Source organism: Bufo gargarizans, chromosome 6 (assembly GCF_014858855.1).
Source record: "Bufo gargarizans isolate SCDJY-AF-19 chromosome 6, ASM1485885v1, whole genome shotgun sequence".
Lineage (NCBI taxonomy): Eukaryota > Metazoa > Chordata > Amphibia > Anura > Bufonidae > Bufo > Bufo gargarizans.
The window spans coordinates 228,305,862-228,332,487 of record NC_058085.1 but is presented as its reverse complement, the minus strand read 5'-3'; the positions used below and the strand labels follow the sequence as shown (position 1 = coordinate 228,332,487).

Genomic DNA, 26,626 nt, shown 5'->3' with positions numbered 1-26,626 from the left:
AAGCCACAACAAGCACAACCTTGAGGCGAATGGGCTACAACAGCAGAAGACCCCACTGGGTACCACTCATCTCCACTACAAATAGGAAAAAGAGGCTAAAATTTGCACGAGCTCACCAAAATTGGACTGTTGAAGACTGGAAAAATTTTGCCTGGTCTGATGAGTCTCGATTTCTGTTGAGACATTCAAATGGTAGAGTCCGAATTTGGTGTAATCAGAATGAGAACATGTATCCATCATGCCTTGTTACCACTGTGCAGGCTGGTGGTGGTGGTGTAATGGTATGGGGGATGTTTTCTGGGCACACTTTCGGCCCCATAGTGCCAATTGGCCATCATTTAAATGCCACGGGCTACCTGAGCATTGTTTCTGACCATGTCCATCCCTTCATGACCACCATCTACCCATCCTCTGATGGTTACTTCCAGCAGGATGATGCACCATGTCACAAAGCTCGAATCATTTCAAATTGGTTTCTTGAACATGACAATGAGTTCACTGTACTAAAATGGCCCCCGCAGTCACCAGATCTCAACCCAATAGAGCATCTTTGGGATGTGGTGGAACGGGATCTTCGTGCCCTGGATGTGCATCCCTCAAATCTCAACTGCAAGATGCTATCCTATCAATATGGGCCAACATTTCTAAAGAATGCTATCAGCACCTTGTTGAATCAATGCCACGTAGAATTAAGGCAGTTCTGAAGGCAAAATTAGGGTGTTCCTAATAATTCTTTAGGTGAGTGTGTATATATATATATATATATATATATATATATATATATATAAAAGAAAATTGGTGACAATTGAAATTCAATCAATGATATGCAACATTTTAAGAAAGTCAAAATAATCTAGAGTGTATATGTGTGTGTGTGTATATATATATATATATATATATATATATATATATATGTATATGTGTATATATATATATATATATATATATATATATATGTATATATATATATATACACTGCTCAAAAAAATGAAGGGAACACAAAAATAACACATCCTAGATCTGAATTAATTAAATATTCTTCTGAAATACTTTGTTCTTTACATAGTTGAATGTGCTGACAACAAAATCACAAAAATAAAAAAATGGAAATTTAATTTTTAAACCCATGGAGGTCTGGATTTGGAGTCACACTCAAAATTAAAGTGGAAAAACACACTACAGGCTGATCCAACTTTGATGTAATGTCCTTAAAACAAGTCAAAATGAGGCTCAGTAGTGTGTGTGGCCTCCACGTGCCTGTATGACCTCCCTACAATGCCTGTGCATGCTCTTGATGAGGTGGCGGACGGTCTCCTGAGGGATCTCCTCCCAGACCTGGACTAAAGCATCTGCCAACTCCTGGACAGTCTGTGGTGCAATGTGACGTTGGTGGATAGAGTGAGACATGATGTCCCAGATGTGCTCAATTGGATTCAGGTTTGGGGAACTGGCGGGCCAGTCCATAGCATCAATGCCTTCGTCTTGCAGGAACTGCTGACATACTCCAGCCACATAAGGTCTAGCATTGTCTTGCATTAGGAGGAACCCAGGGCCAACCGCACCAGCATATGGTCTCACAAGGGGTCTGAGGATCTCATCTTGGTACCTAATGGCAGTCAGGCTACCTCTGACGAGCACATGGAGGGCTGTGCGGCCCTCCAAAGAAATGCCACCCCACACCATTACTGACCCAATGCCAAACCGGTCATGCTGGAGGATGTTGCAGGCAGCAGAACGTTCTCCACGGCGTCTCCAGACTCTGTCACGTCTGTCATGCGCTCAGTGTGAACCTGCTTTCATCTGTGAAGAGCAGAGGGCGCCAGTGGCGAATTTGCCAATCTTGGTGTTCTCTGGCAATGCCTGCACGCTGTTGGGCTGTAAGCACAACCCCCACCTGTGGACGTTGGGCCCTCATATCACCATCATGGAGTCTGTTTCTGACCGTTTGAGCAGACACATGCACATTTGTGGCCTGCTGGAGGTCATTTTGCAGGGCTCTGGCAGTGCTCCTCCTGTTCCTCTTTGCACAAAGGGGGAGGTAGCGGTCCTAATGCTGGGTTGTTGCCCTCCTACGGCCTCCTCCACGTCTCCTGATGTACTGGCCTGTCTCCTGGTAGCGCCTCCATGCTCTGGACACTACGCTGACAGACACAGCAAACCTTCTTGCCACAGCTCGCATTGATGTGCCATCCTGGATAAGCTGCACTACCTAAGCCACTTGTGTGGGTTCTAGACTCCGTCTCATGCTACCACTAGAGTGAAAGCACCGCCAGCATTCAAAAGTGACCAAAACATCAGCCAGGAAGCATAGTAACTGAGAAGTGGTCTGTGGTCACCACCTGCAGAACCACTCCTTTATTGGGGGTGTCTTGCTAATTGCCTATAATTTCCACCTGTTGTCTATCCCATTTGCACAACAGCATGTGAAATTGATTGTCACTCAGTGTTGCTTCCTAAGTGGACAGTTTGATTTCACAGAAGTGTGATTGACTTGGAGTTACATTGTGTTGTTTAAGTGTTCCCTTTATTTTTTTGAGCAGTGTATATATCCACTACTATGTCTTATTATGACAATACCCTTCAATTATATTTTGAATCAATTTGATACTTGATTTTTCTTAGCCGACAAATGTCTGATCAAATCCAAATCTGGTCTATTTCAGATTTCCTCTTTTATTGATACAAATATATATACATAATTAACCATACCGGCCTAGAACTGAATTCAGTTCTTTGGAGATTATACCGTGTTTCCAACAGTACATATAAATCTCCCTGAATCGGATCAAGTTTTAGGATGATACTGCAGGTACACCCCAATCTTATTTCAAAACAGATACTATACGCAAAGTATGGTTAATTGAATATATATATATATATATATATATATATATTTTTTTTATATTAATTAATTATCCTATAAAATATAGGTAAGGTTATACTATACCAAAATGTCAGCTAGCAGAAATCTGTTTCAATGGTTCTAAGATGGCTGCCTCCAATGGCTGAAAAGGTGGTCAAGTGGTTGGATCAGATGGATCAAGATGTCTCGAGATGTGTCTTTCAAGATATTCCCCTCCAGAGGTGTGTTCAGATGATGATCTCTGTCAGCCCATACCATCTTTTTAGCCCATCTAAAATGGGACTGGTCTGGTTTGATCATTTACTTAGTGACATCACTTTATAACTAATAGGACCTCCCCTAGTGATTTCACAATTCATTCCTTAATTCTATTCTACCACTAGATGGCACCAGAGGTCCAAGTATACATTTTGGGAATTAATACGGATTTTACTTATTAACTGATTTTCAGAACAGGATTTGGAATGTCTAACAGGGAAACAATAGAATGTTGACTCTCGCCAAGCAATCATATATACACTTTGTTAACTTCCAGTCTAGTCACACAATCCAAAGTCCTACTCTAGTCACACAGACACCTTAGTATACAACTCCACCAGACATCCATTCTATTTCGAAATCCAGGATTAAACCTATCTAATTAAGACAAATACTATAAAGTCCCTTTTCTATTCATTGGGATAGACAACTTTCTGGTGATACTTTGGTCTATTGTCTTTAGAATGAAGATACACTATTTGTTCATGATCTCTCTCTCTACAATTCTCCTGAAGTAACACCTGAGACTGAAATAGTTAACTCCCCATAGTGACATAGTAACATACACATTCAGACTATACAAGAAATTCAGCTATTTCTATAATAGATACCATGAATATACTTATATATAAGGCATTTATATGATTATAGTTTACTTCCTATATCTTAACATAATAACACTAAAACTCAGCACATTTCTACCCCAATGTCTTATATAAATATATACTTTTCATTAGACCTTGTGAAACCTCCTTTTCACAAAAGCAGACTTGGGTAAACACTTTGGTACAGATTGTTAACCTAAAGTTAGTAATTCTGAGTTCAAAAGATCCTGAACTCATCTTGCCCTTTCAAATTAAGACAAAATAGCCATCATACAGCACATATATCAGGATATCAAAGTCTCTCTCTCTCTCTCTCTCTTTATATATATATATATATATATATATAAATATATATATATGTATGATGAATTATTTTATATTCAGAAGTTCTGACAGTCCCGATACACTTGGCCCCTACCTGCAGAGAACCACACTGATGAAAACACCAGTGGAAACGCACAACAGAACAGGAACAGAAGAACAGGCAAAACATTGACAAGAATATAACAACATCACCACAGAATAGGTACAGAAGATCAGACAACAGAATAACATTAACACCAATGCTTAACCAGGCGACACTACACAGAAGGGCAGATGGCAAAACCCCCTGGGTCTGCAGCAAGGGGCTATACCCAGCAAGGAACAAGACAGACTGACTACAAGCACCACAGCACACAGATAGAAATAGCTGCATAATGAGGGCACCTTATAAGCAGGGGCGTAGCTAAAGGTTCATGGGCCCTGGTGCAAGAGTTAGGCTTGGGCCCCCCTTCCCTCAGTGCTTTGTGTATCTTCTTATGCAGCACAAGGGTCTTTGGGCCCCCTCAGGCTCCTGGGCCCGGTAGCGACTGCTACCTCTGCACCCCCTATAGCTACGCCCCTGCTTATAAGCCACACCCAGGAACAGACCAGAGATAGTTAACCCCATTAGGACCAGGGGTAACCAGAAGCACTGGTAATAAACGATACAGACCACAGTTTACATGCATTGCAGAACCAGCATTCATGGTAACACCCACAGCCAGAATACAAAGCGCATGCAGCCAGCCTGCACGGCACCGATGACAGGAACCACAGAGATACAGACACGGAAGCTACAAACACAGGCCACAGTTCAAACACAAAACCGCAGCCAGCACGCAGCCCCAAGCAACGAGCATACACAGGTGTCAGCCTGCAGCCAGTCCGCGAGAGAGCCTGCAGCCAGCCTACACAGCAACCGAGCCAAGAACTGTACAGAGATACAGACACGGGGAGAACACACATTCACAGGCAAGTTCACACAAGACACAGCAGCCAGCGCGCAGCCCCAAGCAACCAGCATACACAGGAGTAATACTGCAGCCAGTACGCGAGAGTGCATGCAGCCAGCCTACATAGCCACAACTGTCACAGTGAACTGTACTGTGACAACCTCTTTGGCCCGGGAACCTTTGATTAATAGAATTCCATGGATCTCAGTACCAGTTTTAACACTCATATTTACCAAAACTCCAGAGTGACTTATAAACGATATGTTCTTTCTTCCCCATTTTCTAAAACTTCAAAAAAATTGAGAAAACTGAATTTATCATCTTTCCCGCATCTCGCTCAACCATCGCCTCACCAAAACAATCATTCACAGTTAATGCCACTGCCTCCAGAAAATCTCTAATTCTGCCCCCTCTTTCAAACTGCACGCAGCCCCAACCAACCAGCATACACAGGTGTCAGCCTGCAGCCAGTACGCAAGAGAGCCTGCAGCCAGTCTACACAGCAACCAAGGCAAGAACTGCACAGAGATGCAGACACAGGGAGAGCACACATTCACAGGCAAGTTCACACAAGACACCGCAGCCAGCACACAGCCCCAAGCAACCAGCATACATCATATTTCCCACATCTCGCTCAACCATCGCCTCACCAAAATGATCAGTCACAGTTAATGCCACTGCCTCCAGAAAATCTCTAATTCTACCCCCTCTTTCAAACTGCAAAGCTCTTACCACTTCCTTTACCTCTAAAACATTTATCAAATCTACTCCTTCAACCTCTAGTCAACAAAATACTTGTACATGCCTTCATCTAGACCACTACAGCATCCATTTCTGTGGCCTCCCATCCTAACACACTTGCTCCCTCCAATCCATCCTCAACCCTGCTTCCCAATTAATCCACCTGTCCCAATATTTATCCTCAGTCTCTCCTCGTGCCAATTCCTTTACTAGCTACCCTTAGCCTTGCAAATTCTGTTAAAAATGTATCAGTGACATACAGCACTGTCCATAACCAGTTCATAACCAGTCCCCTCCATAGATCTCTGACCTAATCTCCCTCTTTGGTATCCTCTTATATACTCTTCACAGAACCATCTACAAGACTTCCCCCGCAGAACCCCCATAATCTTGAGCTCACTATTTCATCTGATCAGATTTTCCCCACCTTCGAAACCTTAAAAATCAACCTGTTAAACCTACGTACTTCTTCAGAAAAGCAACCTACAATAAACCCTATTTTGAGTGAATTGGACTGTCTATTTATCTTGGTATTATGTGATCAGATAACCTTTGTTTTTTTTCTGGGGGGGGAGGGGGGGGGGGGAGTTCGAGGGTAAGCTCTAGTTTTTCTTCCATTCACTACAAATTGTATGTTATCTACATAGGTCTGGCCATTTATTCCAATTGACCTATATTGTTTTCTCTAAATCTTGATGGACTTGATGGACTTTTGTATTTTTTTAACCATAACAAATATGTAACTATCTAAAACTGGCTTGGTCAAAAACATTAACCTGTTAACCACTTTCAGGTTGGAATAAATTATTCTATACAAAAGTAGGAAGTCGTACATACATACATGACATGATGTTGCCATCCTTTTATTTCAGGACTCCTTGAGATGCAACTGATTTTACATTATGATGAAACCTACAGAGAAGTGAAATATGGTAACATGGGATTGCAGGATATTGATAACAAGATGCTGATGGGTATTAATGTCACCCCAATTGCTGCCCTGCTATATACTCCTGTTCTTATCAGGTTAGTATGTAGACGTGTTATATAGCTTATTGTGGTGCAAGATATTACATTTGATACAGACCGGTACATAGAAATAAAGGACTTAAAGGGCATCTGTCAGCAGATTTGTACCTATGAAACTGGCTAACCTGTTGCATGTGCGCTTTGCAGCTGAAGACATCTGTGTTGGTCCCATGTTCATATGTGCTCACATTGCTGAGAAAAATGATGTTTTAATATATGCAAATCATTCTCTAAGAGCAAAGGGGGTGTTGCCATTAGATCTAGAGGCTCTCCTCTCTCTGCAACTGCCACGCCTTCTCCAGCAATTTTTCCCAGCAGTGTGGGCAGAAGATTTTTTATATTCACTACTACAGAATTCTGGGTTTATAGATGGAAATCTCCCATTCAGAACCCTCATTTATTAGTGAGAGAAGCAGCTCTCTCTCATCTTCCAAAGCTTCCAAAAATTGTCCAGTATTATTTTCAGAAGAAAAGTTGCTGGTTGTGAACAAGCCTATAAAAACTTTCCTCTTTAATTGGGAGCAGCAGCAGTGCAGTGTGGAAAAAGTAGGGTATTGGAGGCATGTGGCTGCAATAGTAGCATCTGCAGAAGCAGTGTAAGGCATCTTTCACACGGGCGTCATGTTTTTTGCCCTGATAAGAGCCGGGTGCGTTGCGGGAAAATGCGCAATTTTTCAGCGCAAGTGCAAAACATTGTCATGCGTTTTCATGCGAAAACTCGCGCATGTTTGGTACCCAAACCCGAACTTCTTCACAGAAGTTCGGGCTTGGGATTGATGTTCTGAAGATTGTATTATTTTCCCTTATAACATGGTTATAAGGGAAAATAATAGCATTCTGACTACAGAATGCATAGTATAATACTGCTGGAAGGGTTAAAAAAATAAAAAGTTAACTCACCTTATCCTCTTGTTCGCATAGTTCGTTCCAGGTCTGTTCTTTGCTAGCTGTGGGCTTGGGCTAAAGGACCTTTGATGACGTCAGATCACATGCTCCAATCACATGGTCCATCACCATGGTGATGGAGCATGTGATCTGACGTCATCAAAGGTCCTTTAGCCCAAGCCCACAGCTAGCAAAGAACAGACCGGGAACGAACTACGCGAACAAGAGGATAAGGTGAGTTAACTTTTTTATTTTTTTAACCCTTCCAGCAGCATTATACTATGTATTCTGTAGTCAGAATGCTATTATTTTCCCTTATAACCATGTTATAAGGGAAAATAATACAGTGAATAGACTGTCACCTAGAACCCATGCGTGGAAATCGCACCGCATCCGCACTTGCTTGCGGATGCTTGCGATTTTCACGCAACCCCATTCACTTCTATGGGGCCTGCGTTGCGTGGATTATCGCACCGCAACGCACAAAGAGGAGCATGCTGTGAACAGCCCCATAGAGTGATGCGTGAAAATCACCGCTCATGTGAACAGCCCCATAGAAATGAATGGGTCAGGATTCAGTGCGGGTGCAATGCGTTCAACTCACGCATCGCACCCGCGCGGAATACTCGCTCGTGTGAAAGGGGCCTAACACTCCAGAGTGGTGTTACCACTACTGCACCCTGCTACTATCGCTAATGGGCTAACAAAATGTCATCTTATGTATTGTTGTCCAGGTCCTATATACTGTGCATTCCTCTCCTAATCTGTTTGCAACTGTTACATTCATGTACTGTGCCTGCTTCACCAGCAGGAGAAAAGTTGCTGGTTGTGAACAAGCCTATAAAAACTTTCCTGTTTAATTGGGAGCAGCAGCAGTGCAGTGTGGATGTGGAAAAAGTAGGGTATTAGAGGCATGTGGCTGCAATAGTAGCATCAGCAGAAGCAGTGTAACACTCCAGAGTGGTGTTACCACTACTGCACCCTGCTACTATCGCTAATGGGCTAACAAAATGTCATCTTATGTATTGTTGTCCAGGTCCTATACACTGTGCATTCCTCTCCTAATCTGTTTGCGACTGTTACATTCATGTACTGTGCCTGCTTCACCAGCAGGTGGCAGAAAACACGGCAGAGCTGTACTTAGATAGAATGCAACTTACCATTCCATTCTAACCCTCCTCTGGAGAGAAGTGGGCCAGCCAGCCATATTTCCTGCAGGAATAGTGGGGACCAGTTAGTGAGTTTAGGTCTTCCCTAGACAAGGGAAGGGTGTGCAGGGGCATGTCTCTGTTGGACGTGCCCGCGCCACGCAAAGCACCCTAAGCTCTGCTGGCCATTGAGGCCAAAGCTTAAAGCCTCAGGAGCCAGGAGGAAAGTTCCCTGGCATAACCTAGAGTAAGACTACAGAGAAGAAGTGTAGCATACAGACAAAGCTAAGTTATACATCCAGCCTGTCAGTACAGCAGAGTCAGAGAGAAACAGACACATAGCAGAGTGGAGTTTGCCTGCCAGTTTCATGCTAAAGCCTGCTGAAACCAAGACATAGTCTGTAAACCGTTTTGGAGAATGTTTATTCAAAGTAAAGCAGCCATTGATTTTCATCTCAAGATCTGGACTCCAGTTATTCTTTTATCCCTCAATTATTCCCCTATTTATTGCTTCGGAGCCAAAGCCTGGGGTTCAGGGGTATCCAGGTAGGAGCACTGTGGCACACATAGAGAGACATTTAGGCCGCACTACACCACTCGGCATTCCTACTATACCTGTGTCGCGATATAGGGGCCCTGGGAGGAGGCGCACGTTTCAGCAGCATAGCATGGAACATACATGTCAGTAGATCGGCTGTCTATGGGTAGTAGTAGTAGTGGTAGCAGTAGTGGTAGATGCATAGCATTAATAATGGTGGCAGCGAGGAGCAGCAGCTGAGGCGGTGGCGGCAGCTACAGCCGAATGGTACATGTTGGTAGGGATACAGCAGCATGAGAGAGGCAACAGCAGCCATATTAAATATGTTGTTAGGCAGGCAGCAACAGCCATACGGAACTCGATAGTATACAGGCAGCAGCAGCAATAGCATGATGGCGGAAGCAGTATGACGGAGGCGGCAGCAGCCATACAGAACATCATGGTAGGCAGACAGCAACAGTGGTAAGATGGGGTATCATCAGCAAGGCCAAATCTATACATCAGCCTCAGCCAGAGGAGTCTGAAAATCCTCTTGAATCAAGGCTTGGTTCATTTTGACAAAAATTATGTATTGGACACTGGCGGAAGACAACTTGGTCTATTTGGGTGTCACTATGCCTCCTGTGGTGCTGAAAACCATCTCCAAGATGATACTGGAGGCTGGGCAAGATGAAAGAAAGAGAGCATACTTTGCCAGTTTGGGCCACTGTTTCAGTCTGCTTGCCCAGAGATCCATGGGGTCATGGAACAGGGTATGCACTGGAGACAGGCCATAGTATAGGTAGGCTTGAACCTGGGTGCTGAGGCCTCCTGTTTGGCCTCAGCCTGGTGTGGCAAATGAAAAAAAAATATGTTGAGAAGATTACGCTGGCTGCAGCTGCTTCTACTGCTTGTGGTGACGAGAGGGGCTGACTCTGTGAGGGGCGGAGAGAGGCCTCCCTTTCAGACACGCTTAGCGAAGGTGTGTGTTTGCCGAAAAACACAGTGTTTCCTGGTTATAATGTAATTTTGCCTCCCTTTTAGAGGGAGGAAAACATTCCCCCACTTTGATAGTGAAGTTCTAAAAGCATGGCTATCCAGTAATCACCAGACTGCATGATGTCAATCATACACCTGTCAAGTAGCAAGCAAGCGAGTATACAGCTCGCAATTCTGGGCTGTATGTCCGAGGAATCGGGTATTTTCAACTCCACCCCCCCCCACCATCACCATCCTTATCATAATCATCATCCTCCGACTCCTCCTCCAGTGCCAGCTCCTCATCTTCCTCCTCCTCCTCCTCTATGGGAGTTGCTGCTTGGGGGTTACCAACAGCTAGAGGGCAGACACCAAGATGCGTTAGCTGTTTCTCAGTTGCCCCCTGTTGCATGAACATCACTATCTATTTTAAGATACATATGAGCTGGTTGAGGCACATCTTCAGCATTAACAGTATGAGTTGCCACTGCCCAACATTGAAACAACACATGCTCCCTGCATGACAAAATCATCCATGGCTTTCTGCTGCTCGTACAGACGCACTAACATGAGCAATGTTGAATTTCAACGAGTTGGAACATCGGAAACGGTGTAGCGGCAGACCGTTCTGTTGCTGCTAGTCTAGGAGAGCGTTCCTCGCCACATAAAAATGGCTGAAAAGGGGGACAGTCGACATAGCCAGCACCTTGTGCAAGTCAGTGTATTCTTTTAAAAAACGTTCCATAACAAGGAGAAATGACGTGCGCCATGCAGGGAGCATGTGTTATTTCCCTCAGGTTCAACTTAGCCAACTTAGTTCAGCTTGTAGACAAACTAATTGCTTGTCGAGAAAAGTTTTTCCCAGGCCAAACATTCTGGTATAGATGTCTCACGGTGAAGTGGAGGACAAGGAGCAGATGGATTCTTATCAGGAAAAGGAGAAAACAAGGACACTGTATTGCTTTGGGGTTAGTTGCGACAAGGCGGATCGGGAGAAGTAGGACAGGTTTATTTTTGCACACGGCTATGGTTTTGACTGTAGCTTTGTGGAGAAAAAACACCATACTCGCGCAGGACTAGCTAGAGGCAGCTGAGCTTGGCTTAGCTTTGACACATTTTGGGCCTAACACACCCAGTGTCAGCGGCATCACCAGATCCCAAAGCAGACATGGCCCTGACTGTTCTTTGGGAGGTATGTAGCTTCTTCTCTTCATTGATACTACCACCACCCTCCTCCTCTGATGTTGCCTCATCCTCAACACCCCGATTAGGCTCCCAGGTCCTGTCTGACACACAATAGTCATCAGAGTCATCACCCTCCCTGCCACTGTCTCAGACTGTAAGATATCATGCTGGGCTCCCTGGCTCCCCTGCTCTGCATTTGCCCCGTCTGCCACTATCACTGCATCCGCAGCCAATGCCGTGTGTACGAGCCCCACTATTATCACCACCAACACATCTATGCGTGGGGTCCCCGACCTTCTCCTGTACCTCCTCCTCAAGGCATTACAAATAGTGACTGCTCTAACACAAGTCGTCAACAGGAAGACTCTCTTGATGATCTGCCATGGGGTTTTCTTGCCACTTCTTAAGAAAAAGGAAGGGGCAGTGAAGACAGAGAGGACTCCACAGAAAGCCTTCTCTGGAGCTGCAGGGAGAAGGCGCATGAGGAATGCTGTGACCTCTGGCTCCTTGGCATGATGTCAGACTCAGAAGTCACCTCTATGCCATCCTGCTGCGACAGGGAGGCGTGAGCCATGCAGTCCACAATCTCTACGTTGCTCTTTGTATTATAACTGACAAGTATATATGCTATTTTCCCAAACACCCCCCCCAAAAAAAAAATATATATACTTTGAATTTTCTTGAGATGCACTGATATGGATTTTGGACTAGTATTTTACATTATGTAAAATCCTACCCTCTGTATTGTCATACGCATGTATATGTTTTTTCCCCAAATCAAAACTAAAAATGAACTGCCTGGATATGCACTCAAAATGACATTCAGGCTAGTATTTCATGTTATCAATCAGAGATGTAAAACACTAATCTTTGTATTTTCAGACACATGTACAGTACAGACAAAAAGTTTGGACACACCTTCTCATTCAAAGAGTTTTCTTTATTTTCATGACTATGAAAATTGTAGATTCACACTGAAGGCATCAAAACTATGAATTAACACATGTGGAATTATATACATAACAAAAAAGTGTGAAACAACTGAAAATATGTCATATTCTAGGTTCTTCAAAGTAGCCACCTTTTGCTTTGATTACTGCTTTGCATACTCTTGGCATTCTCTTGATGAGCTTCAAGAGGTAGTCACCTGAAATGGTCTTCCAACAGTCTTGAAGGAGTTCCCAGAGATGCTTAGCACTTGTTGGCCCTTTTGCCTTTACTCTGCGGTCCAGCTAACCCCAAACCATCTTGATTGGGTTCAGGTCCGATGACTGTGGAGGCCAGGTCATCTGGCGCAGCACCCCATCACACTCCTTCATGGTCAAATAGCCCTTACACAGCCTGGAGGTGTGTTTGGGGTCATTGTCCTGTTGAAAAATAAATAATGGTCCAACTAAACGCAAACCGGATGGAATAGCATGCCGCTGCAAGATGCTGTGGTAGCCATGCTGGTTCAGTATGCCTTCAATTTTGAATAAATCCCCAACAGTGTCACCAGCAAAGCACCCCCACACCATCACACCTCCTCCTCCATGCTTCACGGTGGGAACCAGGCATGTAGAGTCCATCCGTTCACCTTTTCTGCGTCGCACAAAGACACGGTGGTTGGAACCAAAGATCTTAAATTTGGACCAAAGCACAGATTTCCACTGGTCTAATGTCCATTCCTGGTGTTCTTTAGTCCAAACAAGTCTCTTCTGCTTGTTGCCTGTCCTTAGCAGTGGTTTCCTAGCAGATATTCTACCATCAAGGCCTGATTCACACAGTCTCCTCTTAACAGTTGTTCTAGAGATGTGTCTGCTGCTAGAACTCTGTGTGGCATTGACCTGGTCTCTAATATGAGCTGCTGTTAACCTGCGATTTCTGAGGCTGGTGACTCGGATGAACTTATCCTCCGCAGCAGAGGTGACTCTTGGTCTTCCTTTCCTGGGGCGGTCCGCATGTGAGCCAGTTTCTTTGTAGCGCTTGATGGTTGTTGTGACTGCACTTGGTGGCACTTTCAAAGTTTTCCCAATTTTTCGGACTGACCGACCTTCATTTCTTAAAGTAATGATGGCCACTCGTTTTTCTTTACTTAGCTGCTTTTTTCTTGCCATAATACAAATTCTAACAGTCTATTCAGTAGGACTATCAGCTGAGTATCCACCTGACTTCTCCACAACGCAACTGATGGTCCCAAACCCATTTATAAGGCAAGAAATCCCACTTATTAAACCTGACAGGGCACACCTGTGAAGTGAAAACCATTTCAGGTGACTACCTCTTGAAGCTCATCAAGAGAATGCCAAGAGTGTGCAAAGCAGTAATCAAAGCAAAAGGTGGCTACTTTGAAGAACCTAGAATATGACATATTTTCAGTTGTTTCACACTTTTTGTTATGTATATAATTCCACATGTGTTAATTCATAGTTTTGATGCCTTCAGTGTGAATCTACAATTTTCATAGTCATGAAAATAAAGAAAACTCTTTGAATGAGAAGGTGTGTCCAAACTTTTGGTCTGTACTGTATATGCTTATAATGCTATTTTCCCAAATTATTATTATTATTTTTTTAACTGCATAGAGATGCACTGACACAGACTTTACCCTAGTAGAACACCTTATTACTCAGAGATGCAAAACGCAACCCTTTGTATTGTAAGACACACATATATGCTATTTTCCCAAACTTAAAGAAAAAAAAAAAAGAACTTCCTGGAGATGTATCAACATGGATTTCTGTCTGGTATTTCACGTTATCATTCAGATATGTAAAACACTACCCTCTGTATTGTCAGACACATGAATATGCAATTTTTCTAAGCCTAAACTAAAAAAATATATAAACTTGAACAGCCTGGAGATGCACCGACATGACTTTCGACCTAGTTTGTAAGATGTGAAGTGCCACCCTTTGTATTGTCAGACACAAGTACAGGGAGTGCAGAATTATTAGGCAAATGAGTATTTTGACCACATCATCCTCTTTATGTCTTACTCCAAGCTGTATAGGCTCGAAAGCCTACTACCAATTAAGCATATTAGGTGATGTGCATCTCTGTAGTGAGAAGGGGTGTGGTCTAATGATATCAACACCCTATATCAGGTGTGCATAATTATTAGGCAACTTCCTTTCCTTTGGCAAAATGGGTCAAAAGAAGGACTTGACAGGCTCAGAAAAGTCAAAAATAGTGAGATATTGCAGAGGGATGCAGCACTCTTAAAATTGCAAAGCTTCTGAAGTGTGATCATCGAACAATCAAGCGTTTCATTCAAAATAGTCAACAGGGTCGCAAGAAGCGTGTGGAAAAACCAAGGCGCAAAATAACTGCCCATGAACCGAGAAAAGTCAAGCGTGCAGCTGCCAAGATGCCACTTGCCACCAGTTTGGCCATATTTCAGAGCTGCAACATCACTGGAGTGCCCAAAAGCACAAGGTGTGCAATACTCAGAGACATGGCCAAGGTAAGAAAGGCTGAAAGACGACCACCACTGAACAAGACACACAAGCTGAAACGTCAAGACTGGGCCAAGAAATATCTCAAGACTGATTTTTCTAAGGTTTTATGGACTGATGAAATGAGAGTGAGTCTTGATGGGCCAGATGGATGGGCCCCTGGCCGGATTGGTAAAGGGCAGAGAGCTCCAGTCCGACTCAGACGCCAGCAAGGTGGAGGTGGAGTACTGGTTTGGGCTGGTATCATCAAAGATGAGCTTGTGGGGCCTTTTTGGGTTGAGGATGGAGTCAAGCTCAACTCCCAGTCCTACTGCCAGTTTCTGGAAGACACCTTCTTCAAGCAGTGGTACAGGAAGAAGTCTGCATCCTTCAAGAAAAACATGATTTTCATGCAGGACAATGCTCCATCACACGCGTCCAAGTACTCCACAGCGTGGCTGGCAAGAAAGGGTATAAAAGAAGAAAATCTAATGACATGGCCTCCTTGTTCACCTGATCTGAACCCCATTGAGAACCTGTGGTCCATCATCAAATGTGAGGTTTACAAGGAGGGAAAACAGTACACCTCTCTGAACAGTGTCTGGGAGGCTGTGGTTGCTGCTGCGCGCAATGTTGATGGCGAACAGATCAAAACACTGACAGAATCCATGGATGGCAGGCTTTTGAGTGTCCTTGCAAAAAAAGGTGGCTATATTGGTCACTGATTTGTTTTTGTTTTGTTTTTGAATGTCAGAAATGTATATTTGTGAATGTTGAGATGTTATATTGGTTTCACTGGTAAAAATAAATAATTGAAATGGGTATATATTTGTTTTTTGTTAAGTTGCCTAATAATTATGCACAGTAATAGTCACCTGCACACACAGATATCCCCCTAAAATAGCTAAAACTAAAAACAAACTAAAAACTACTTCCAAAAATATTCAGCTTTGATATTAATGAGTTTTTTGAGTTCATTGAGAACATGGTTGTTGTTCAATAATAAAATTAATCCTCAAAAATACAACTTGCCTAATAATTCTGCACTCCCTGTATATGCTTATTATGCTTTTTTCCCCCAAATAAATACAAACCAAAATGTTTTAACTACATGGAGATGCACCAACATGGATTTCGGCCTAGTATATCACATTATCACTCAGAAATATAAACTGCTACCCTTTGAATTGTAAGACACATGTATATGCTATTTTCCAAAACTTAAAATGGTTTTCCAAGACTTTATAACTGATGACCTATCCTCAGGATACATCCTATATGCACACAAGGAACTCTGAGCCGGAGTGCAAGCTCCGCTCAGAGCCAGGAGGAGAATGCCGACAGCAGGAGCACAGACCACAGCTAAGAAGAACCCAGAACTGTCGGCACGGCGCACAGCAGCAGGGAGAAGTGAGGAAGCCCAACATCCTTGCCTGCATGTGGGGACAGAACAGGGATTAACATTGTATATAGTTCACCAGTTTTATTAGTCAGGCTTCTGGCATTAGTATACATACAATTGAGAGATTTTTATATATATTTTACCCTGCACCTATCCCTAGGAACTGTACTAGTCCCTCCTCCCACTCCTCCCCCAGTTTCATTACTTTGCCCCAGGTCTCTATCTTCCCCTCCTTGTCACGAGGGTGTCAAGAGCCACGTCTGACTCCGTTATACACGGGGTCAGGAAGTCGCAGCGGGTGGCTGCGCGCTCTATGTCTAAAGATCATGCTGCTTCTTAAAGATAGCTTTCTGTGTTTGCCTTGCAATCCTTTTTGTCTCACTCAGGGATCCGTAGCTTCTTCTCCTCAGCTGTTTCTTGTTTGTCACTCCCAACCTCCTTATATTCCCCTCTCCCACTTCTCTGGTTGCCAGATATAGAGCTTCCTGCCTGGACTTCTATACTGACCCACTGGAGCTGTGTAGCTGTGTTTCCTGGTTGTTGTTCCAGAGCGTTACCCTCCGGATCCCTGTTGGGCTTTTGTTGTACACTGTTATCGCCCACCTGGGGTTATATGTTTTTTGTGTATTGTCTGTCCTCTCCTTGGTGTTTTCCTTTAGTGTTAGTGGTGTGGACTAGTGTTCCCACCGCCCTGTTCACTACCTAGGGCTCATCTTATCGAAAGCCAGGGTTTTAGGCACGTGATCGGCGTACGGGTGAGAAACCCGTCTAGGGACGTCAGGGCAGTCAGGTGCCAGCCTCAAGGTGAGTTAGGGGTCACCACCTTTCCCTCTCTTTTGGACAGGGCCTTCCCTTTTCCCTCCCTTTGCGTCACGTATGTGATCGGCACGTCAGTCATGATACTCCTATAATGTAATTACCCTCCCCACAGTCCCTAGTTTAAACGCTTCTCTTCTAGCCATCTTCTCCCCAAAAAACAGCTGCACCTTACCCATTGAGGTGCATCCCATCCCTACGATAGAGCCTGTAGCGGACAGAAAAGTCGGCCCAGTTCTCCAGGAACCCAAACCTCTCCTTCCTACACTAGTTCCTGAGCCACTTATTAACCTCCCTAATCTCATGCTGCCTTTCTGGTGTGGCTCATGGTACAGGTAGTATTTCAGAAAACATTAATTTTGAGGTCCTTGCCCTAAGCTTGTGACCTAAATCCCTAAAACCATTTTTATGGACTTTTTATTTTCATTTTATTTTCCATTTTTTTCAATAAAAAAAATTTACACTTTTTTTTTATAGTTCCTACAGGGAAAATCATTGGATTGCTTCTTTCATAGACTCCAATGAATCAGTCCCTTTGACTACGGCATCTGAAGGGTTAAAGATTCACGAACAGTATTACCAGATATTGCTACGAGTGTCTGCTGTAAAAAACAGCACGCACCCGGAGGCTATAGCGCTTGCGAACTGGCACCATCATAAAGTTGCAGCGGTGGTGGTCGGGAAGGGGTTAAACAAAAACCCTTGAACTGCGTGGAGATGCACTGACATCGTATTGTCAGACACACATATATGCTAATGCTATTTTCCCAAACTTAAAATAAAATAAAACTGCTATCTTTATATTGTATTCTCCCAAACTTATTACTACTTTATTGTACAGTGACATGCAAGGGTTTGGGCATCCTTGGTCAAAAATACTGTTATTGTGAACAGTTAAACAAGATGAAGAAGAACTGATCTCCAAAAGGCATAAAGAGATGACACATTCTCTTTGTATTTTAAGCCCAAACTATTTTTTTATTTGCATATTTTACACTTCCAAAATAACAAAAAAAGGAAAAGAGCTTGAAGCAGAAGTTTGGGCACCTTGCATGGTTAGTACTTAGTAGTACCCCTTTGGCAAATACCACAGCTTGTAAACACTTTTTGTAGCCAGCCAAAGTCTTTCAGTTCTTCTTTGAGGGATTTTCATCCATTTTTCTTTGCAAAAGTCTTGCAAACACTGTTCTTTTGAAGTTTATCCACAGATTGTCAATGATGTTTAGATCAGGGGCCTTTGAGGGTTGTAGTAAAACCTTCAGCTTTTGAGGTAGTCTATTGTGGATGTCGAGGTGTGTTTAGGATCATTATTCATTTGTAGAAGCCATCTTCTTTTCACCTCAGCATTTTTACAGTTGGTGTTATATTTACTTCTGGAATTTGCAGTAATTTAATTGAATCCGTTCTTCTGTCTACCCATGAAATGTTTCCCTTGCTGTTGGCTGCAACACAGCCCCATGGCATGATTGATCCTACCTCTATCACTCCACTACCACCTTCCTTTGTATTGGAGATTCACCGGCACAGATTTCGGACTAGTATTTCACTTTGTATTGTAATAAACACGTATATGCCCCCCCCCCCCACCGAAAAAAAGAAAATAACTCTCTAGAAATGCCCTGACATGGATTTTGGACTAGTAGTTAACAATTTCAAATGCTGTCTATCCTCTACATAGTAACATACCGCAGTTTATAAGACAGAAAAAAGACATTTATCTAGTTCAGCCTGTTATCCTGCACGTTGATACAGAAGAAGGCAAAAAAAATGAGGTAGAAGCCAATTTTTGCTACTTTAGGGGGAAAAAAATTCCTTCCCGACTCTAATCAGGCAATCAGAATAATTCCCTGGATCAATGACACATCTCTAGTAACTATAACCTGAAATATTAGTACACTCCAGAAATACATCCAGGCCCCTAGTGAACTCTTTTAGTGAACTCACCATCACTACCACCTCAGGCAGATAGTTCCATAGTCTCACTGCTCTTACCATAAAGAATCCTCATCTATGTTTGTGTACAAACCTTCTTTCCTCCAGACGCAGAGGATGTCCCCTCATCACAGTCCTGGGGATAAATAGATTATGGGAGAGATCTCTGTACTGAACCCTGATATATTTATACATCGTTATTAGATCTCCCCTCAGTCGTCTTTTTTCTAAAGTGAATAACCCTAATTTTGATAATCTTTCAGGGTACTGTAGTCCACCCATTCAAGTTATTTCTTTAGTCGCCCTCCTCTGAACCCTCTGCAGATCTGCTATGTCTGCCTTGTTCACAGGGGCCCAGAACCTTACATTTGTCAGTGTTAAATCTCATCTGCCACTTATCTGCCGAAGCATCCAATCTATCCAGATCCATCTGTAGCTCTAAATGGCAAAACAGTACAGTTTTGAGCCCCCACAAAAAATACTGTATTTCTGTTAAAATAGAAAAATAAAAATGTCCTATCAAGTAGCTGCTTTTGAGGTTTCGAGACAAGTGGGCTGAGGTCGTCGCTCGGTTCCTGGCGTCTGGACCCCAGTAAGTTTTTTTCCATCTCCCCGATGAGGTGAGATCCTGGCGAGACTGGGTGTAAATGTGTTGGTCCGGGCCCAGCGAGTGCATCTGTGGGAATTTAACCCGGCTGAACCCGCCAGACCGCAGTATTATGACCTGTCACACCGTTTGCAAAAATGGCTGCACCTGACGTGCTGACCCCTACTGCTATGCTGGACCGTCTCTTGGCGGATGTGTTCTGGAGGGCTTTGCCATACCCACTCCAGCACTGGATTGTAGACCCAGCCCCGGTGGTCTGCTGGTGATGTCAGGAGCCTGGACACATAAGGGCCAACTGTCCCCATCGGGGTGAACCCAGGGACACCAACTATGGCTACCGCCAATCATTATATGTCAGGAAGTTGTGTGCCACAGGAACCTCCGAGACTATAGACAATAGCCACCTGTGGCAGGTGGAAGTGGGGGACACTCTGGCGGTGGCTCTGCTGGATTCAGGGAGCCTGGTGTCCCTGGTAAAAGCTGCTCTGGTATGGCCCGCTGAGTATACTGGCCGAAAGGTAGGCGTAGTGTGTATTCATGGAGACTTAAAGGACTATCCCACTGCCCTGGTCTCTCTATCGATGGTGGCTGGCAGGTGGAAACATGAGGTGGCCGTCGCCACACAATTACAGTATGAACTCATAATTGGGAGAGACTATGGCCAGATACGAAAGTTACCGATACCCAGGAGATAGACGTAACCCTAGCAGAGTGGCCTGGCTCAGGGGGGAGATCAGAACCCTGGGAACCTGAGTCCAAAGGGCCAGTGGTAGGGGTGACGCCACTTCGGTGGAAGAGGGGGTGACAACTCTGCTAAGTGTCATGGTGGGAGAGGTGGAGGACTTGGGTCCGGAGTTGGCAGACCTCAACGTCTCCAGAGATAATTTTGGTACAGCAGAGTATCAGGACCTGACTCTATCCCGAGGCTGGGAGAAAGTGGTAGTAGTTGAGGGTGAGCCTCCACAACCGGGGGCCGAGTCTATGTCTCCCCGTTTTGTGGTTCAACAGGAGATGCTGTACCGGGTAAATCAACTACGTGGTGAGCATATTGAACAGCTGGTGGTGCCCAAGGCGTATCGCAAGCTCGTGTTGGAGTTAGCCCACCAACATGTTCTTGGGGGACACCTGGGCCAGCCGAAAAATGCAGGACCGGATTCTACAGCGGTTCTACTGGCCCAGTGTGTTCAGAGAGGTGGAAGAGTATTGCAAGTCTTGCCCAACCTGCCAGATAACCAGCCCCCAGCCACATTTCCGTAGTCCTCTGGTCCCTCTCCCGATTATTGAGGTTCCATTCGAGCGGACCGCTATGGATCTCATAGTGTCACCGCCAGATCTCTGAGAAGTTCTGACAGACGTTCTTCAGTACCTCCTGCATGATGTTCTTTTGTTTTGGTTTCGCTTTGACATCTCTTCTCCCTCTTCCAGCTGTCATCTATTAGCAGTGATTGCCTCCCTTTATATCCCATCCCATACTGCCTCACTTTGCGGTTTATACTACTTCCTGGATTGTGCTCACTGCTAGAAGTTTGCTACTGCTGTTTTCTCAGATAAGTCTATCCCTATATTTGTGTTTTCCTGTTGGCTTGATTCTAGGTGACCCTGACTCCCTTCGTATTTAGTGCAGGGAGCCGGTGGTCGTGTCCTCTCACTATTATAGGGTTTTCAGGTGTAACTCAGTCTAGGTACGTGGACATGCAACTTTCTATCACAGAGATCTTTGCATGGGCTGAGCAGTCAGGAGCTATAAGGCTTTAATAGGGCTCACCCTTTTGTTCCTTAGTTTGGGATCAAGTCAGTCGGATCTTTATTTGTTACTTCTTGTTTTCTGCAACACCATCCGTGACACATAGGCCCAGTACCGAAGTCCGCTAGAGGGCACCAACACATCTTGGTCATTGTAATAAAAAGATGAGGGGCACTCCTTATAAGGGAACAATGATCGGTAGTAAGGGTTAAAATTTAATAGAAATAATATATATCACATCAATTTAACATCCATAAAAACATTATAATAACAAATAGTACTATGAAATAAAAAATAAAAATGGAAAGTAAGATCAATGAAGATAGGGTCCTGAAAAAACCTGTTGATAATAAAAATTCAGGGGTTCATGGGACACAGCTCACAATGAAAGTTAGTCCCAGCAGGTCTGAAAGCACCTGAATGTGATTCCAAGGCGTCTGATTAGGTTGTATCAGTTAAAGATATATTTGCCAAACAATGTCCAGAATCCAACCTCCAGGATAGGAGGAAAGATAATTTGTATCAAGTTCTGAGAATAATCGCTCTTCAGATATAGTAGCGAAATAGTAGCAGATGCTTCTTACCATATGCCTTCACACGGCTCACTGTGGTGATTCGAAGCAGCGGCTGATCCCAGCTAACGCGGCGTCCCACGTGGTGTAGAGTCAAGACGTGACGTCTCACGTGACTCCTCAGCTGGAACTGTGATGGCAAATCTTGTTGAGTTTTACAAACACCACCTCAATGCGAGACTGGTATACAAATCACCCCAACCGACGTGATCACTGCTCGGTCACCTGTAGTACTTAGGGGAGAAGGCTCACTGTCCTAACTTGCCCAAACGCGTTTCAGGGTATACACCCCTTCCTCCTTGGTCATCCTCTACTACACCACTCGGTACCCGGAGGCGGTGCCACTGCGTCATAAATCAGCCAAACTCATAGCCAAGGAGTTAATGGAGATGTTTTCTCAAGTGGGTCTGCCTAAGGAGGTTCTGGCTGACCAAGGGACCCTGTTTATGTCCAAGGTCATGAGGGAACTCTGTAAGTTGCTCCACATAAAACAATTACGGACGTCCGGGTATCATCCGCAAACGGATGACCTGGTAGAAAGGTTTAATGAAACATTAAAAAATATGTTAAAAAGAGTGGTGTCTAAGGATGGGAGGGACTGAGACCTTCTTCTGCCCTATCTCATGTTCGCAGTGCGAGAAGTGCCCCAAGCCTCTACTGGGTTCTCACCCTTCGAACTACTATACGGCAGACACCCTCGTGGTCTGTTGGACGTCACCAAAGAGGCGTGGGAACACCAACGCACACCACACAAAAGTGTTGTCGAGTACGTCACCTAGATGCAAGGACGGATGGAAACAGTGTTACCTCTGGTTAGGGAGCATATGGAGGCAGCACAGCAAGCCCAGAGTAGGGTCTATAATCGGCAGGCTCGGGTCCGGAACATTAACCCGGGTGATCGGGTGTTGGTTCTGGTACCGACTGTAGACAGTTCCTAGCTAGGTGGCAGGGGCCCTACGAGATACTCGAAAAAATTGGAGGTAGATTACAAGGTATACCAGCCAGGGAGGCGAAAGCTGAATCAGGTGTACCATGTGAATCTGCTCAAATCATGGAGAGATAGGAAACCTGTACGGAAGACAGCCCATGACCAGGGTTCTTAGGGGAAGCGGTTTCTGCCCCTCTGTCTGAAGCAACATTGAAATTGCTGACAGCCTCTACTGTAAAAAGGCTCAGGAAGCCAGGAAGTTCATTAGTCGGAACACGGATGTGTTCTAGGACCTCCCTGGATGCACGTCCATAATCCGGCATGACATTATCACTGAGCCTCACTCAAAAGTCTGGTTAAAACTGTACCGGGTACCTGAGGCTCGGCGACAAGCCATCGCGGAAGAAGTGCAGCTAATGCTCCAGCTAGGTGTCATCAAGGATTCAAAAAGGGAATGGGCCAGTCCGATAGTCTTAATACCCAAGCCGGATGGGACATTGCGGTTCTGTAACGACTTCCGCAAACTGAATGAGATGTCCAAGTTTGACACATATTCCATGCCCCGAGTAAATGAGCTTATTGAGAAGTTAGGCCAAGCCCGGTATTTTTCTGTGTTGGACCTCACTAAAGGGTCCTGGCTGGTACCCTTGACGGAGGCTGCCAAGAAAAAAATCGGCTTTCATCACACCAGAGGGGCTGTATCAGTACAAGGTATTACCCTTTGGTCTACATGGTGCTCCCGCAATGTTTTAAAGGCTAATGGACATCGTACTCCGTCCACATCGTCGGTGTGCTTCGGCGTACCGGGACGATATCGTTATCCATAGCAACGACTGGGAAAGTACAGGATCTAAAGTACAGGCTGTAGTGGATTCCCTTAGGAAGGCTGGCTTAACCGCTAACCCAAAAAAGTGTGTGATAGGGTTAGAAGAGACAAAGTATCTGGGGTATGGAATGATTAAACCTCAGGTGAACAAAATTGAGGCAATTAGGAATTGGCCCTGACCTGTCACTACTCAGCAAGTAAAGTCATTCCTGGGTATGGTGGGGTACTATATGAGGTTTGTCCCCAATTTTGCTACAGTCACAGCATTATTGACAGGCCTTTTGAAGGGATAAAAGTCAGAGATGGTTCAGTGGAATGAACAGGTGGAAAAGGCTTTCTCCGCTTTGAAGTCGGCCCTGTGTGGGTCCCCGGTATTGGTGACACCTGACTCCCAGAGAGAATTTGTGGTACAGACCGATGCCTCTGAAGTAGGCCATGGAGCGGTACTCTCTCAGGACATCAATGGGAAGGAACATCCTGTTGTTTTCCTGAGCCGAAAGCTTACCCCAACCGAGACTAGGAACAGTATAGTGGAGAGAGAGTGCCTGGCCATCAAATGGGCGCTCAAGTCTCTCCGCTATTATCTGTTGGGGATAAAGTTCTGTCTGGTGACCGACCACTCGCCACTCACGTGGATGAGCCAAGCCAAAGAGAGGAATGCTCGGGGTTACCAGATGGTTCTTGTCGTTACAGAAGTTCTCAGTGGAACAGAGGGCAGGCTGCTTACAGGGAAACGCGGATGCCCTGTCCCGGGTACACCGTCTGGCAGGTGTTCACCCCCTCAGGGTTGAACAAATGGGGAGGTATGTAGGAAGGCGCAAGTGTCTGTCATTGGCGGAAGATATGTGTCACCAAGATTCCTGGCCTTGGTGAGGTAAGAGCCGGTAATTTCATGTGTAAGCGGCAGCTAGTGTTGGCTGACATGGTTTTTCCATTTAGTATGGCTGTAAAGCCGATCCGGCCGGCTCTTACTGGGAGCAGCCAAAGTGCAGAGTGGGTGGCTGCTCCCCACGTTCCAGGCTTGGTCTTGTTTTGGGCTATAAAACACAGGCAGCACTGTCAGGTGGTAGGAAATTACTCCTCTCTGACAGTGAAGCTCTGTCAGGCTCTGTGTTGAGACCTGGGAGTTTGGTCCTGGGTATAGGCCTGCTACCTTGTTGGCGTGAGAGCAGCTGGTTTCTGCTATGTCTAAGGACTTCTGCATTGCTGCATGGTGTTAACAAACACAAACGCCAGACTCAAGGTGACTGTTTTCCTTGAAAATGACTTTTTGTTTTGCTTATCCTCATGCATGTTTACCAGAGCAAATCCCCACAGCATCCTTCATCTTCCTTTATTTTGCTTTCTTCAACCAAAGTGCAGTAAGATGGATTTGTGCAAAAGAAACCTGAAAAGCTTCAGGTTCATCTGCCGGATGAAACTTTGGGAAGTTCATAACAAACCTGATTTGTTACCAACTGGATTGCTCATCTCTAATTTAATTAGATCCAATTATTTAATATATTTTCCTTAGGCCTCATGCACACGACCGTTGTGTGCACCCGTGGCCGTTGTTCCGTTTTCCGTGATTTTCTGGGTCCGTTGAAAACTCGGAAAATGCACCGTTTGTCATCCGCCTCCGTGATCCGTGTATCCTGTCCGTCAAAAAAATATGACCTGTCCTATTTTTTTGACGGACAACAGTTCACAGACCCATTCAAGTCAAAGGGTCAGTGAAAAAACACGGATGCACACCAGATTGGCATCCGTGTCCGTGATGCATAAAAGCTTTTTCAGAGCTGAGTTTTCACTTCGTGAAAACTCAGATCCGACAGTATATTCTAACACAGAGGCGTTCTCATAGTGATGGGGACGCTTCTAGTTAGAATATACTATGAACTGTGTACATGACTGCCCCCTGCTGCCTGGCAGCACCCGATCTCTTACAGGGGGCTGTGAGCCGTACAATTAACCCCTCAGGTCCCGCATCTGAAGGGGTTAATTGTGTGTATCATAGCCCCCTGTAAGAGATCCGGGGCTGCCAGGCAGCAGGGGGCAGACCCCCCCATCCCCAGTTTGAATATCATTGGTGGCCAGTGCGGCCCCCCGGCCCCCCCTCTATTGTATTTATATCATTGGTGGCCAGTGCGGGCCCCCCTCCCTCCCTCTATTGTATTATCATTGGTGGCCAGTGTGCGCCCCCCCCCCCCCCCCTCCCTCTATTGTATTTTTATCATTGGTGGCACAGTGTGCGGCCCCCCCGGCCCCCCTCCCTCTATTGTATTTATATCATTGGTGGCCTGTGACCGGCCAGGAGCTCCTCCTACTGGTAAGTGACAGATCATTAAGCAATGCGCCGCACAGACCTGTCACTTACCAGTAGGAGGATTTCCCGGCCGGTCACAGACAGCGCAGCAGCCAGCAGGTAAGTATGATGCTTCTAATATTGCTAAGTAACCATGGCAACCAGGACTGCAGTAGTGTCCTGGTTGCCATAGTTACCGATCGGAGCCCCAGCGATTAAACTGGGACTCCGATCGGAACTCTCCGCTTCCACCAATGATCGGGGGGGGGGGGGGGGAAGCCGCACACTGTGCCACCAATGATATAAATACAATAGAGGGAGGAAAGGGGGGCCGCACACTGTGCTACCAATGATATAAATACAATAGAGAAAGGGCGGGGGGGGGGGGGGGTCCGCACACTGTGCCACCAATGATATAAATACAATAGAGGGAGGGAGGGGCCGCACGCTGGCCACCAATGATAATACAATAGAGGGAGGGAGGGGGGGCCCGCACACTGGCCACCAATGATATTAATAAAATAGAGGGAGGGAGGAGGGGCCGCACACTGGCCACCAATGATAATACAATAGAGGGAGGGAGGGGGGGCCGCACACTGGCCACCAATGATATTCAAACTGGGGAGGGAGGGGG

The 26,626-nt window shown here is 45.1% G+C and overlaps 1 protein-coding gene across 2 annotated transcripts in view; it reads left to right on the top strand.

Moving 5' to 3' along the window:
* Nucleotides 1-26,626, top strand: part of UNC93B1 (unc-93 homolog B1, TLR signaling regulator) — a 201,802-nt gene that overhangs the window by 164,572 nt on the left and 10,604 nt on the right. For both annotated transcript variants that reach the window (XM_044296694.1, XM_044296695.1), the window contains one exon: nt 6,596-6,749. In XM_044296694.1, the coding sequence (XP_044152629.1) occupies nt 6,596-6,749 (154 nt within the window). The remainder of the gene's footprint in view (nt 1-6,595; nt 6,750-26,626) is intronic.